Consider the following 13,555-nt stretch of genomic DNA (forward strand, 5'->3'; position numbering starts at 1 on the left):
CACTTTGCATTTAGGCTAAAAAATTCAATTTTAGTTTTGTCAGACCGACCACAAAACTTTTTGCCACATGGCTACAGAATCTCCTGAGTGTTTTTGTGCATACTTCAAATGAGATTCAAGGTAGACTTTCTTGAATAATGGCTTCCTTCTTGCCACCCTACCATACAGGCCAGATTTGTGGAGTGCTTGGGAAATTGTTGTCACATGCACACTTTGACCAGTCTTGGCCATAAAAGCCTGTAGCTCTTGTAAAGTTGCCATTGGCCTCTTGGTAGCCTCTCTGATCAGTCTCCTTCTTGCTTGGTCATCAAGTTTGGAGGGACGGCCTAATCTAGGCAGGGTCTTGGTGGTGCCATACACCTTCCACTTCTTAATAATCATCTTGACCATGCTCCAAGGGATAGTCAAGGTCTTTGATATGTTTTATACCCATCCCCTAATCTGTGCCTTTCTACAACTTTGTCCCGGAGTTCTTTTGAAAGCACCCTGGTGCTCATTGTTGAGTTTTTGCTTTGAAATGCACTACACAGCAGAGGGAACCTACAGGAATGGCTGAATTTATCCTGTAATCATGTGAATCACTACAATTTAACATAGGTGGAGGCCACTTAACTTGGTTACACCTGAGCTAATTTAAAATTGCTATTACAAGGGGGGGTGGGCACTTATCCAATTAAATTAATTTTCTACATTTTTTTACTAGGAAGTTGTGGGGTGGGGTAGGATGTGTAGATAAATGGAAAAAAAAAAAAAATAATTCCAGGCTATATTGCAACAAAAGGTGAAAATTTAACACATTGGTGCTGGGGGCAGAAGTTCTAAGCCAGTAAATGTGATTCAGCTGCAAGCACACAAGTCCCTGAAGCCTGCCTACTACACCGTCACACTCGTGCTACAGGTAATTAATGCAGTCTCAGCTTCAAAAGGTTCCCCTACAGAAAAAAAAAAAAAAAACACTACAGCTCCCAGCATCCTGCCTGGTCTCTCGAATCCCTGCTCATGCATATGTATAAATCGCTTCTGCAGTGAGCTGGATATTGATGTGTTTTAAGGAGGTGTCTCTCTGGTTGGCTGTGGGAGAGAGCGCTAACATGCACTTAGCGTTTTAACCAGCATCCCAATGCGGAGACTGCATGATCATCCTAATGGCAACCAGCGAGGAAGAATGCACTATTAACAACACAGACAGCGATCGTCCGCGGATGTATTTTATTAAAATTTTTCCCTAGCCAGGCAAATAAGATATTAATTTTGGATTCTTTGCTCAAGAACAGAACCTGCTATGATGTCTCCGAAAAGAGGGATTTCCTTTCTGTGCATCTATGGAGCGATGTACCTCGTCCATTCAAGCAGACCTACCCTACAAATAGGTAAACACAATTCTGCATAACAGCACGATGGGCGCTTGACTTTGAAAGGACCGCTATTCGCAGCAGATAAGCCATGTACACATTCAGAATTACAGTATTTTGCTTTATTGTTTTTTTTTTTTTTTTTCCTTTATCCATTTTGGATTTGACTCCATAAAACCTTTTATTTTATAAACAATTGTAAAGTTATACACAAAAAACTCCCTTGAGGGAAGGGGAACTGTCATAGTGGTGGTGTGGTATATTAATATATATATATATATATATATATATATATATATATATATATATATATATATATATATATATATATATATAATATGGAGATATGTACCATTTATGTATTTACACAAGTAAAGTAAAGGAAAGTTTCCTTGCCGGAGAGGGAACGGAAAGGCGAGTCGGAATGACAGCAAGTTCATTGGAAGGGAAAATACCCTCCCTCTCCGTTTAATTTACCGCATGGACAACGACAGCCAAACCACGCACCATACACTGAATACCAGGATAAAAACAAGTTCAGCCTTACAGGTATGTGTATCTATTATCACCACCTCTCAGATCCATGCGCACAAATTCTGTACAACACCTAGCCTTTGCTGCCAGTTCTCTTGAAGACGTTTTACTGTATGCTGGTCATGTTTAAACACAGTACTACATGTATTCAAGGCATATCGACACGGTGGCAACATATAATTAGAGCTGTATTTAAAATTAAAATTTAAAAAATGAATTTTTCAAAACTGCTATAGAATGACGTGGTTCCATAGGATTGCATATTTTAAAAGTATACGAGCCCTTACCATGTTGGCTGCAAAGAAAAACATTTATTTATTTAATTTCGGTGTATAGCTCCCCTGGTGTGTAGAATTGGATACAACAGACCTGCACTTTTCATAAAGCAAAATAAAACAGCGTTGACTTTGAGAAATGTTCTTACTGTTAAATTTGGTTTTAGTATTTTACAAAACAGTAGTAAGATAATTGCTTTAATTTAGGAGTAAAATGTGATGGTATTCAATAAAATGAATGAACGGAAAGACTATTAAATAAAAAAAGGGGAAAAAAATAACATTGATGCACCTATTTATTGGTAAAATCATGTCATGGTGTGATAAAGCACAGCGACAAACCTAGTAACGGCGAAGCACGTAAAACTGCCAAATTCCCATGCAGAGCTACTTGGAACCCATGAGAAGCCACTGGCATGCCATCACCGTTGTTGCTTAAGTCTGTTTACAATCAGTAGCAGGTGTACTAATACTTGACTCTCATTCATCCCACAATTTTTAAAATCACAGCTTTTGTTTCACAGCCATAAAACCTGATAAGGCTCTGAACTGTGACAGGTGGGAAGCAAAGACATGGAAATCACCATACATTACAGAGATGAAACCGCCTGTTCCATATTGTCTGTGTACTTTCCATTGAATTTACACCAGTGCTGGGTTCATGTTGCCTAAGGATTCATTTACATACCAGTATGAGCTTTTTTGCCATACAGGGCCCTCTTCATAAAGTGTGAACAGCATGGCGTCTCAGAATTATTATTATTATTATTATTATTATTATTATTAAAGATCATCAAACTGAAATATGTTATTTTGCTGTTGGTTTCAATCTAGAACAGTGCTGTGAGTGTCAAACAATTTTATTCATTAAAAAAACTAAATTGAGGATCAGCGGAAATGTTTTTCGATGTTAAATAGCACTATACTCAGTCTTTAATGAGTTTATGGTTTGATAATTGCAGGGTATGTTAGTAAAGATTTTTCAGAACTTAGTATAGCTTTTTACTACTGTATACAACCAACCAAAAATAATTCAACTTATGCAGCCCATTTGAATGTGTACGAGACATGCTGTATCATAATATACATATCTACAGACAAGACAGACTTTTATTTCATACAATATACTGTACAAACTTACATGTAATAAATGTCACAATCATTTTTCAATGCCTTAAACTTCTAACAGTGAGTAAAAGAGCCTGTTCTCATTCTTCTCATGTGCCTTCAGTGTTCAGTACACACTCTAAATCTTCCTGCTCATTCACAAATATGAGACTTCAGTATTGTTCTGTCAAACTCGAAAGAAAAAACTTTTAGCTCCACAATGCTCAGTGAAATAAATAAACGATACTAAAGTGAGCGGAATGCTTTTAAAATGCTGCAAGTAGACATCTGATTATCCAAAAGTTATTTATGTCAAAAGTGAAATACAATTTCCTTAAACTTGTTTTGTAACCTGACTTATAAGCCATCTTAAATACATTTAGCTCTTTTCTGTTTATTTTTCCAGTCAACACACGTTGCACAAGCAAGCTTTCAAGTCCACGCGTTTGGGTCAACATTTATTCTAGATGTGGAACTAAACCAGTAAGTATGTGGGTTTAAAATCATGTACATAGTGCAAATGAATGTGTCATTTATCAACTTTCTTCAAGCAGAAGGCCATATTTAACAAAAAAGTAAAAAATGAATAAATATGTTGGTCACGTGAAAAAAATTAAACGGTATGAGCAATCGCAAAACACTTCTGTGGACAGTTAGCGCACCAAAATCAGGCGCATGTGTGGGCAAACAGACTTTGCCCACCTATGTGATTTAGCAACTGTGTTTTAGTGCCCACTCAGCATGTCAGCATTAGCGCTGGACATGGGCTGAACCTCATTTACGTACAAATATAGCGATTTAGCAAACCATCAACGGTGTTAGCGTTTGCGTTTCAGTTGGCTTGTGAAAACCAGGTCTAAACTGTGAGCAAATAACATGGTCAACTATAAATATTCAGTGAAACTACCAGGGAAGCAGGCAAAGAAAAGAGAGAGAAGAAAATTGAAATAAAAGAAATATGAAGTGTGCACTGGATTTCTACACAGCCAGACAAAGGAAGAGGGGGAGGAGACGTCCCCAAATATTTAGAAGTCACGTGTCTTTTCTGAGCCTGTCTGACAATGTATGCAGCAATTTTGCCTCAACATACAAATAATCGCTGACATCTGCCAACTGCTTCAGGCTGACCTGGAAGGAGACTCACTCAGAGCACACTGTGCCTGTAGCACTAAGGGGACCCGCTGCACTAACATTTTATGCCACTGGCTCGTTCCAACATACTGTGGCTTATTGTAAAGCCATAAACATTTGTGACCAAATTTTTTTGCGAATCATAAAACCTGTTTTGCTACAGAAATGTTGACTATATGTTGCAATATATGAAGTATGTCTTGTTAGTGGAATTAGATTTTGTGCCAAAAATGTTTGTGGGTTTTTTTTTCATACATGAAAAACTCATAATTAAAGCCTTGTAAATATATTTTCAGTATACTGCAGACATGAGCCAGTTGGCTGTGCAGTGTGAGATGTACCTGCAGTTTTAGTAATGGGCAAGAGAATTCATTCATTTCCCTGTCTCTCACGAGCTGCAACAAAATGTAAAACAGGGTTTTCTTCGGAGGTATGGGTGTCCTGGGAGCCATCGATTGCACACGTGCAGCTACGCGCACCAACACAGAATAGGCACCTCTACATAAATTGTAAGGGGACCTACTGTCAACGTGCAAGAAGTGTGTGATCTGTGATGACAACAGCTACATCACAAATGTGTATGCAAACCATCCTGGCTTCGCTCATGAGGTTTATCCACGCTAATTTGCAGATGGCAGCTATGTTTCAGCGGGGTGACAGTCTGAAAGGCTGTTTGATGGGGGACAGTGGGTATCCACTGAAGTGGTGTCTACTGACTGCAGCTCATCCCTACAACCCCTGCCGAACAGAGGTATAACCATACCTTTAAAAGTGCTCGTAGTGTAATTGAGTGAATTGTAATCCTCAAAATGTGATTCCGATGTTTGGATGTCTCTGGGGGAAAACTACAGTACACTCCTCAGAAAGTTAGCAATATCATCCTGGCTTGTTGTGTTTTACATAACATAGCTCTCCATAATGGATGTTGAACTAACAGAGGAGAGATTACAGGGTTTGAGGGAAGCAGATGCTAAACCTGAAGCCCCAGTGTTGGAGGCTGAAGATGCTGCCAGTGCGAGGCAGGTCAGACAAAGCCTTATATATTACTTTTTTATTTTGCTCTCCACCTCCAGGCTTCTAAAAAATAAATAAATAAATTGTAGCCTTGCTTGAGGGGCTTGGTAATCCTCTTCACTTGGCCTTCTGGACATTTGTAATTTTTAAGTGCTTGTGTCTTCTTTTTTTGGTTTTCAAAATGCCATCCATTCACTATCACAGTCGCCCAGGTGCTCTTAAAGGGAAAGTTCAAACCTTATTAGTTGTAACCTTACCCCCCCACTGTGCTTTGATTGGCTGGGTGCTTGATTCACTGTTTCGTATGCATTAGCCCACGCATGAGACCCGACTTCTAAATCACGTTTTCGCACGCTATTGCGGCAGTTCACTAACGCTGTCCTTTTTGCCCTAGCGAAACCTGCTGCGCACATATTTGCTAAATAGGTCCCTATATGTCATAAATACTTTTGAGGGTCTTATATGTTAAAATGGGTTCAGATAAAACATACTGGTATATTGTATGAATGACACATATAGAATCTTAGCTGTACAAGTTTCAGCTTTTAAGTGAAGTATTTTTTTTTACATTTAGGAGCTGTATATATCATGCTTTTTGAAGGCATAAAGTCCTACTCCTAGTTGAAAGTTTGTAATGTAAAATTGTAAACCGTATTTATATTCCATTAAAATGTACATGTAATTCTCATATGACAAAAGAAGATTTAAAAAGACAAGAGATTGCTTTCTGATCTCAGTTTCCTTGCCTTATTCACAGGAAACCTGTTACTTTTGTACTTCTTGGGTCATTCACCTCAACAGTGTCTTCAGGGTCAAAGCACATTTCTGGTGGAAAGCAAATAAATGCAACACTAAAAGCATGGCTTGCAAGCAAATATTTATATCCCCTTGTGCAATAGATATTAAAAAATACACATTTACTGTATTAGGAGTTTGTTTCAAAACTTGACATTTGGAAATGCCCAAGTGGTGCATTCTATTTTGTTGGCTACAATCACTTTAACTAGAACTACTGGTAAAGGATTTACTTTAACTCCAAAACCAACACCCTGGAAGCATGCCTCATTCCATTACTTTCCTGTTTCAGTATTAATATTTACACAATTAACAAATTGATTTGTTATTCTGTCATAATGTAAGGTTTAAAATGGATTGTGACTTTGTCAGACTGAAATATGATTATTTTGTTGGTGGTGGAAAATTATACATTTGTATTGCTGACTGATGTGCTAAATCGGTAATAACGCAGATATTCCAGTGTTTGGTAAAAACGAGGTTTAAAATAGTTGCAGAGTTGTTATATTTGAAAGATTTTTAATAAGGAAGAAGCATACAGTCAGTGGTGGCGCCAGACTTTCCCTGATCTGGGGGCTTAGAAGGACAGAACAAAAAATTCAGGGGCTATACCCCACTTTGTGTGGGCACGCATAAAATACATTCAAATCAATTTACATGTCAGATAAGTGGACCTGTGTGAACAGCAGGCATTTGAACGTGTTCTGTATGTATTTTACCCTCGAAAAGGATAACAATAAAGTTAAACTGTCATGATATATTTTCTTGACAATGTATTTAAACAACGATAACTATTTTTATTAAGCAATATACATTGCTCCCCCTTTATAATGCTGTTTTCAGGGGCCATAGTTAAGAGACCGTGTTTGTGTTCCGCCTTATAACGAGAATACTAGTGTTAGTGTAATGGCATTATGGGGCAATAGGGTTTTTTAAAAAATTTAATAGAGTTGTACATTTTCAGTGACTAGCATGGAAAAATATTGGAATGCATAATTCATTGCCTTGTCTACTGGATTGTAAATTAGTAAACCTGAAAGCAATAAGTGACCTTAATGTTTCCGGTTGTATGCCATTATAAGTACATGGAAGAGAAATGTAAAATCTGTAACATTAAGATGAGTATGCGTTTGAAGTGCATTTCTTGGAAGTGCTTACATACTGTACATTTAATTCCTGTAATGCAGTAAGAAGAAATTATGGATCAGTATGTTAACACATATTTAAAAAAATTCATTTTTTTCATGTAATGATAACCATGTTAATTCAGTCATAAACATCTCCTTTTCAGGGTGCTTTATCTCTAGTTATTGTTGTACAGTATGTCTCCCAAGTTTTAGTAGAATTCAAGTTTTGGGTTAATTATATACATTTATACTTCCATGGAAAGATTCCATGCACTCTGATTGGCTGAGCTAGTGGGATGTAAGAGATCCCTACCGTACCCTTGGAATGTTTGTAACCGCATCACAAAAACAAATCAAATAATATGACTGGGACAATTTTATTTGTAACAGTTTAAAGTAAATGTCAACCTTGTTAATAACATGTTATTTGAAGAGTGGCCCCATTACCCAAACGGTCCATGGTGCCTGGTAATACACATGACTCTGACATAGGGCAAGTCCGATTTTTACGACCCGCTTCCGACCCAACCTGCTTTAATAAGACCTACAACCCGACATGAACCCGCAAGTGTTTGTCCTTTACTTACTGCCTGCGTCGACTGCCTCTCACATTCACACAGAGGTCTATCTACCATTCTCCAGATTGAGTTTATACAATACGCTATAGGTCTACAGCATGGTAGCTTTCTCTAGTGCTCTGGATATATTTTAACATTGTAATATATTATCTATCTTAGACTCTACTTACTTTAATATAAAATACCTGTCTCTTCCTTTCGTGCCAGCAGTTGAAAGGGAGCTACACCTGTGCTTTCGCAGAGAGGTACCAGTTTTGTAGCTGTCGTGCACAGAAACATAACGTTAGTTTACCTACCGTAAACATGGTTCCCTGAAAGAGAAGATGGCCACCAAAACATAGTTATGGGATGTACTATTGGTAAGTGCCTATTGGTAGGTGTCACTGAGCTCTTTCTATCGCAGCTGCCGATAGACCCCTCCCCTCGGTGACCCCCTCGGTCCCACCTACCAAGGGTACATAACAGTCACGCAGGGGAGCCACATCCTCTTTTCACGACGAAACCGTGATGTTGGTGGCCATCTTCTCTTTCAGGGAACCAGGCTTACGTTAGGTAAACTAATGTTCCATTTCAATTCGAAGATGGCCACCAAAACATTGTTATGGGAAAACAAGTACCAGAGCCGTCGCAAGGGAGAGAAGAACGACAGCATACGAGGGATTCCTTAGCCCTGCCTGACCAAAGTCAGTGGTGTGAGCGTGCAACCTCAAGGACCCTAGTGCCCATAGAGGGCAATGAGGGATCTATCACATTCAGGCGATAGAACCTGCAAAAGTATGCGGGGTAGCCCAGCTAGCCGCATCACAGATTTCAGCCATGGAGGCACCTCTGAAGAGGGCCCATGATGTAGCCACACCTCTCGTAGAATGTGGGGCTACCTGCCCAGGTGGGGGTAAGCCGGCACCATCATACGTAGCTGAGATGCGACAGTCGCTGTTTCGAGAGGGGCTGTTCCAGGGTCCGTGTCCTGTGGCAGACGAAGAGCTGGTCAGACTGACGCAGCGCTCTTGTCCTATCCACATAACATCTCAATGCCCGAACCAGGCAGAGAAGGTTCAACTTCCTATCCTCCGCCGAAGCAAATGGTGGAGGATGGAAGGGCTCCAGTTCCACAGACTGATTCATGTGGAAGGCTGTAGTAACACACTGCTACCATCATCCCAAATACACATACAGGAGCTATGCACAGACAGCGCCTGCAGCTCACTAACCCACTTTGCGGAGGTGATAGCCAAGAGGAAGGCTGTCTTCATGGACAGATACTTCAACTCGATGGAGTATATAGGCTCAAACGGGCCCTGCGTAAGAGCCTCCAGTGCAATCTCCCGGCTCCATTCGGGGAGAGTAGCCCTCCTAGGAGGGCGCAAATGCCGAGCGCCTCGGAGAAACCGGTTAGCCAGAAAATGTGCTCCCCGGGACACTCAGTCAATGGGGGCATGGCAAGCAGAAATAGCTGCTAGGTATATCTTCAGTGTAAAAGGTGATCTACCAGCCTCAAGCAGATCTTGCAGAAACTGCAAGATGACAGGCATGGGACAAGAGATTTCCACTTATAGGCATACAGCGACCTAGTGGAATGCGCCCTAGCATTCAGCAGAGTACCCACAACCGCGTCCGACAGCCCTAAGACTGACCAGCGGTCCCTTTCATGGGCTAGAGTCATAACTGGAGCCTGCCCGGTGGGATCTCCCAGGGTGGGCCGTTCAGTAGCTGGCACAGGGTTGAGAACCAGATTCTCCTGGGCCACCTGGGGGCCACTAGGAGAACTGACGTCTGCTCTGACCGGACCTTTTCGAGAAAGGCCGGGAGTAATGGCGGAGGCGGGAACGCGTAAAGGAGCACTCTTGGCCATACGTGGGTTAGGGCGTCGATGCCGAGTGGACCACCGCAGCATTGGAGGGAGTATCACAGGGGGCAATGAGGCAAAGAGATCAACCTGCACCTTCCCGAACCATCCCCAAACAGTGTCCACCAACTGAGGGTGGAGCCGCCACTCCGCAGGATGCGGGTCATCCCTCGAGAGAAGGTCCACCGCCTTATTTTCCACACCAGGAACATGTGTCGCCCGAAGGGACAGCAGGTTCCGTTGTGCCCAAATCAGGAGCCTGAAGGCTAGACGATGCAACCCCGGGGACTGATGGCCACCCTTCTGGTTGACATACGCCACCACTGATGTGTTGTCCATGTGGATCAGCACATGCTTGTTCCGCACTACGGGTAGGAAGTGCTGGAGGGCAAAAAACACCGCCTGAACTGGCCAGTTCAGGCGGTGACGTCCAACGACCCGACCAGGGTCCTCTGACTCCTCTGCCTTTCCAGACTGCGCACCAACAGTTGGAGGCATCTGTCGTCACCACCCTGCGGTTGTAGACCACTCCCATTCGGACTCAGGTGAGAGGAAATCTTCCACCAGCGCAAGGCCGGCGCACACGCAAAGCACACTGTAGGCCAACGGTGCCTGACGCGTTTGGGATGCAATTGAAATGCATTGAGCCACTCCAGTATCTGGCGCATGCACAATAAACCCAGCTCAATGGCTGATACTGCTGCTGCATCAGACCCAGTAGTTGCTGGCTCAAAACAAGGGGCTCCCTCGATCCCTGTCGAAACAGGGAAACGTGGTGCTGGAGAGCTGCTACCCTGTTGTCCAACAGGTATGTGCTCATCGTAGTGGAGTCCAGCCGGGGCCCCACATACTTTATGCACTGCACCGACGTCAGCCAACTCTTGGCATCATTGATGGTGAGGCCCAGCCTCATTAGATGCTCTGTCACCAGCGCCATATGGGCCTCCCGCGACTGGGAACAGATCAACCAGTCTTCGACGTAGTTCATCACTCTTACCCCTTGTAGCTGCAAGGGGGCGAGGGTAGTGTCTCCATGCTTTGAAAATGTACGGGGAGCTAGGGAGAGGCCGAACGGCAGCACGGAAAACTCGTAAACGCTGCCTTGAAAGGTGAAACGGAAATATTTCCTGTGCTGAGGACGAATGGGAACATGAAAATACGCGTCCCTCAAGGCCACTGTGGTAAACTAGTTGCCTGGCTGGACAGATTGGAGTGTGACGATGAGTCAGCATTTGGAACCTCCACTGTTTCAGAAACCTGTTGAGGAACCACAGGTCCAGGGTGGGGCGAAAGCCACCGTCGTTCTTCGCTGCTTGAAAGTATCTCGAGTAGAACTCTTCTCTGAGAGAGGTGGGTTCTACGAGACGAATGGCGTGCTTGTCCAGCAAGGCTTCCGCTTCTGTCTGGAGCACCGAGGCCTGAAGCAGATCCATCACATACGTAGTCATGACGTCGCGAAAAGGAAGGGGTCCCAAGCGAAACTGAAGTGCGTAACCATATTGTACAGTTGCGAGCACCCACGCATCGGTGCAAACTCGCCAGTAGTGCAGCTGATGTGCTGTAAACTGGGTCAGTGCTGGCTGAGGCGGTTGCCTAGGGAGAGTGCCCTGAAACCGCCTTCTAGGGCGCTGCTGCACGGGCTGGCCACGACCGCACCCTCCACATTGCGGGAGAGTTCTGCTCCTCGTCTGAGATGAGGCCTGTAGGCGATGCCTAAGGTCACCCAGCGGGGCTGTGGGAACTGGCACCACCCAGGTGAATGTCCATGTCGGGAGCAAGTGCCAGGGGCTCGACCTACCCCGCACCGGAGCTGGGGAAGGGAGCAACACGGCGACTTGCCGAGACGCCTCACGCTCTTGAACAGAACGCTGTAGGATCTCCTCCACTGCTGGGCCAAAGGTATGGCCTGGCGATATAGGTGTGTCCAAAAGCGCAGCCTTATCGGCATCAGGTGCCTGAGTCTGCGACAGCCACAGCTGTCTGTGCATGACCGCTAGGGCCTGCCCCTGCAGGCCGGAGATCTGGAGCAACATGTGCGACAGCAATCGCAACTCCGTGGCCACTGGATCTGGGAGAGGGGCGTCCATCAATATATGCAACCAGCATACTGGATGTGTTGGCCAAGCAGGTGCTCTGGGCCCCCGATACATAAGCCCTTTGGACGTGTGTCTCCGTAACCCTGAATTGCAGGTTCGGGCACATAGGGTCCCTGGACATACCTCCTATCGGTGGAGCCTTCGCCAAGTCTGCGATGGTGGAGTCTACAGGGGGAAACCCCACCAGGCCCAGTTTCTCCGTCCCCTCCAGTGAGGCCAGTTTAGAACCCTGTCTCAACTGGCTGGGCCCGCTGCGTGGGATGAAGAACGCCCCCGTGCGTCTCTGTCCAGGCGACTGGCGAGCACTCGTGGCTGAAAAGCCACGCAGATGTCACAAGAGCCTTGTAGGATTGTAGAAGCGTGCTCTGGGTCTAAGCACCAGGCACATATGGCATGTCTGTCCGCCTGTGGGATATAAGTCCCACAAGCCTCACAGGCATGGAAACCAGCTCTGCTTGACCTTGCAAGCCTGTGTGCAACATGTACTGTGCACCAAATGCTCCGAGTACCGTGCAACGCTGGATACTATGTGCATCATGTGCACCAAGTGCTGCAAGTGTACTAAGCACGGGGCAGCAGGTAAAGCGTGCACTGAGCACCGTGTGCACAGAGTGCCATGTCGCACCAAGTATAATGCACACGGGGTACGCAGAGTACCACGTGCACCACATGCACAGAGTACTGTGCAGCACCGGCACACTTGCCTGTAGTGGTACTTTGAGTCTACGCACCGTGGTACCTAAGTAGCACGGGCTGAGTCTTATGCACCGTGGTATTAAAAAACACCGGGGCAGCTGTGCATGGTGCCTACCCTAACTGCGTGGTCACAAACCTGAGCAGCGCGCAACAGGGGGACAGGGCCGAAGCCGCGGCAGGTGATTGACTGGTACAACACAGTAAATCAATATACAATAATATAAGATATATTACAGTACAGATGGGGGAGAGCACACTGTCTGTTGGATTGAAAGCCTACACAAGACTGACACAGCCTGCGTACGTCTCAACTCAGCAATGGGGCAAGCCTCAGTGAGGAGTATATGGCTGGTCCGGCTGTAAGCAACCACGCTGCATCTAGTCCACTGCGTAAGCACGGGGATGCGCAGCTATAATCAAAACAATAAGGCCCGATTGGCGGCCCACTGGCGGCTGGTGGGTAACTCAACAGCGGAGACAGGGCAGGCCCAGTCCTGTGGAGTAACAGCGCTCTCCCAAGAAATAAAGAGTGAAACACACACAGTTCTTAACAATAATACTTACCGTTTCTCAGTCGACTAAAAGACGACAGACAGAGAGAAGCTCCCTGACACGTGGAGTGAACAGGTGCTGATAGAGGAAACATAAAAAAGGCTACGAATTAAGAGCTACTGATCCCTGGAAAGCGGTGGAGCCAGCTTTCAGCAAGGAGTGCAGGGGAACCAGCAGCAACTCAACGCAGCGCTTTTTAGGAAGAAAAAAGGACTCAATGCAACAGAGAGGTCTTACAGTACCAATCTTGAGAAGCGAAAAGAGAGTGAGGCCCCCCTCCATGACGGTTATGTACCCTCGGTAGGCGGGACCGAGGGGGTCACCGAGGGGAGGGGGTCTTTCGGCAGCTTTGATAGAAAGAGCTCAGTGACACCTACCAATAGGCAGGCGTATATCCCATAACGATGTTTAGGTGGCCATCTTCGAATTGAAAGGGAACGACAAGCAACAAA

At 44.6% G+C, this 13,555-nt stretch overlaps 1 protein-coding gene across 5 annotated transcripts in view; it reads left to right on the forward strand.

Annotated features, from left to right (window-relative positions):
* The first annotated feature begins 1,762 nt into the window (after positions 1-1,762).
* Positions 1,763-13,555, forward strand: part of LOC121313191 (disintegrin and metalloproteinase domain-containing protein 22-like) — a 99,127-nt gene continuing 87,334 nt past the window's right edge. For all 5 annotated transcript variants that reach the window (XM_041245490.1, XM_041245491.1, XM_041245492.1 and 2 more), the window contains exons 1-2: positions 1,763-1,901; positions 3,675-3,751. In XM_041245490.1, the coding sequence (XP_041101424.1) occupies positions 1,833-1,901; positions 3,675-3,751 (146 nt within the window). In that variant the 5' untranslated portion in view covers positions 1,763-1,832. The remainder of the gene's footprint in view (positions 1,902-3,674; positions 3,752-13,555) is intronic.

This window comes from Polyodon spathula, chromosome 3, assembly GCF_017654505.1.
Source record: "Polyodon spathula isolate WHYD16114869_AA chromosome 3, ASM1765450v1, whole genome shotgun sequence".
Taxonomy (NCBI): domain Eukaryota; kingdom Metazoa; phylum Chordata; class Actinopteri; order Acipenseriformes; family Polyodontidae; genus Polyodon; species Polyodon spathula.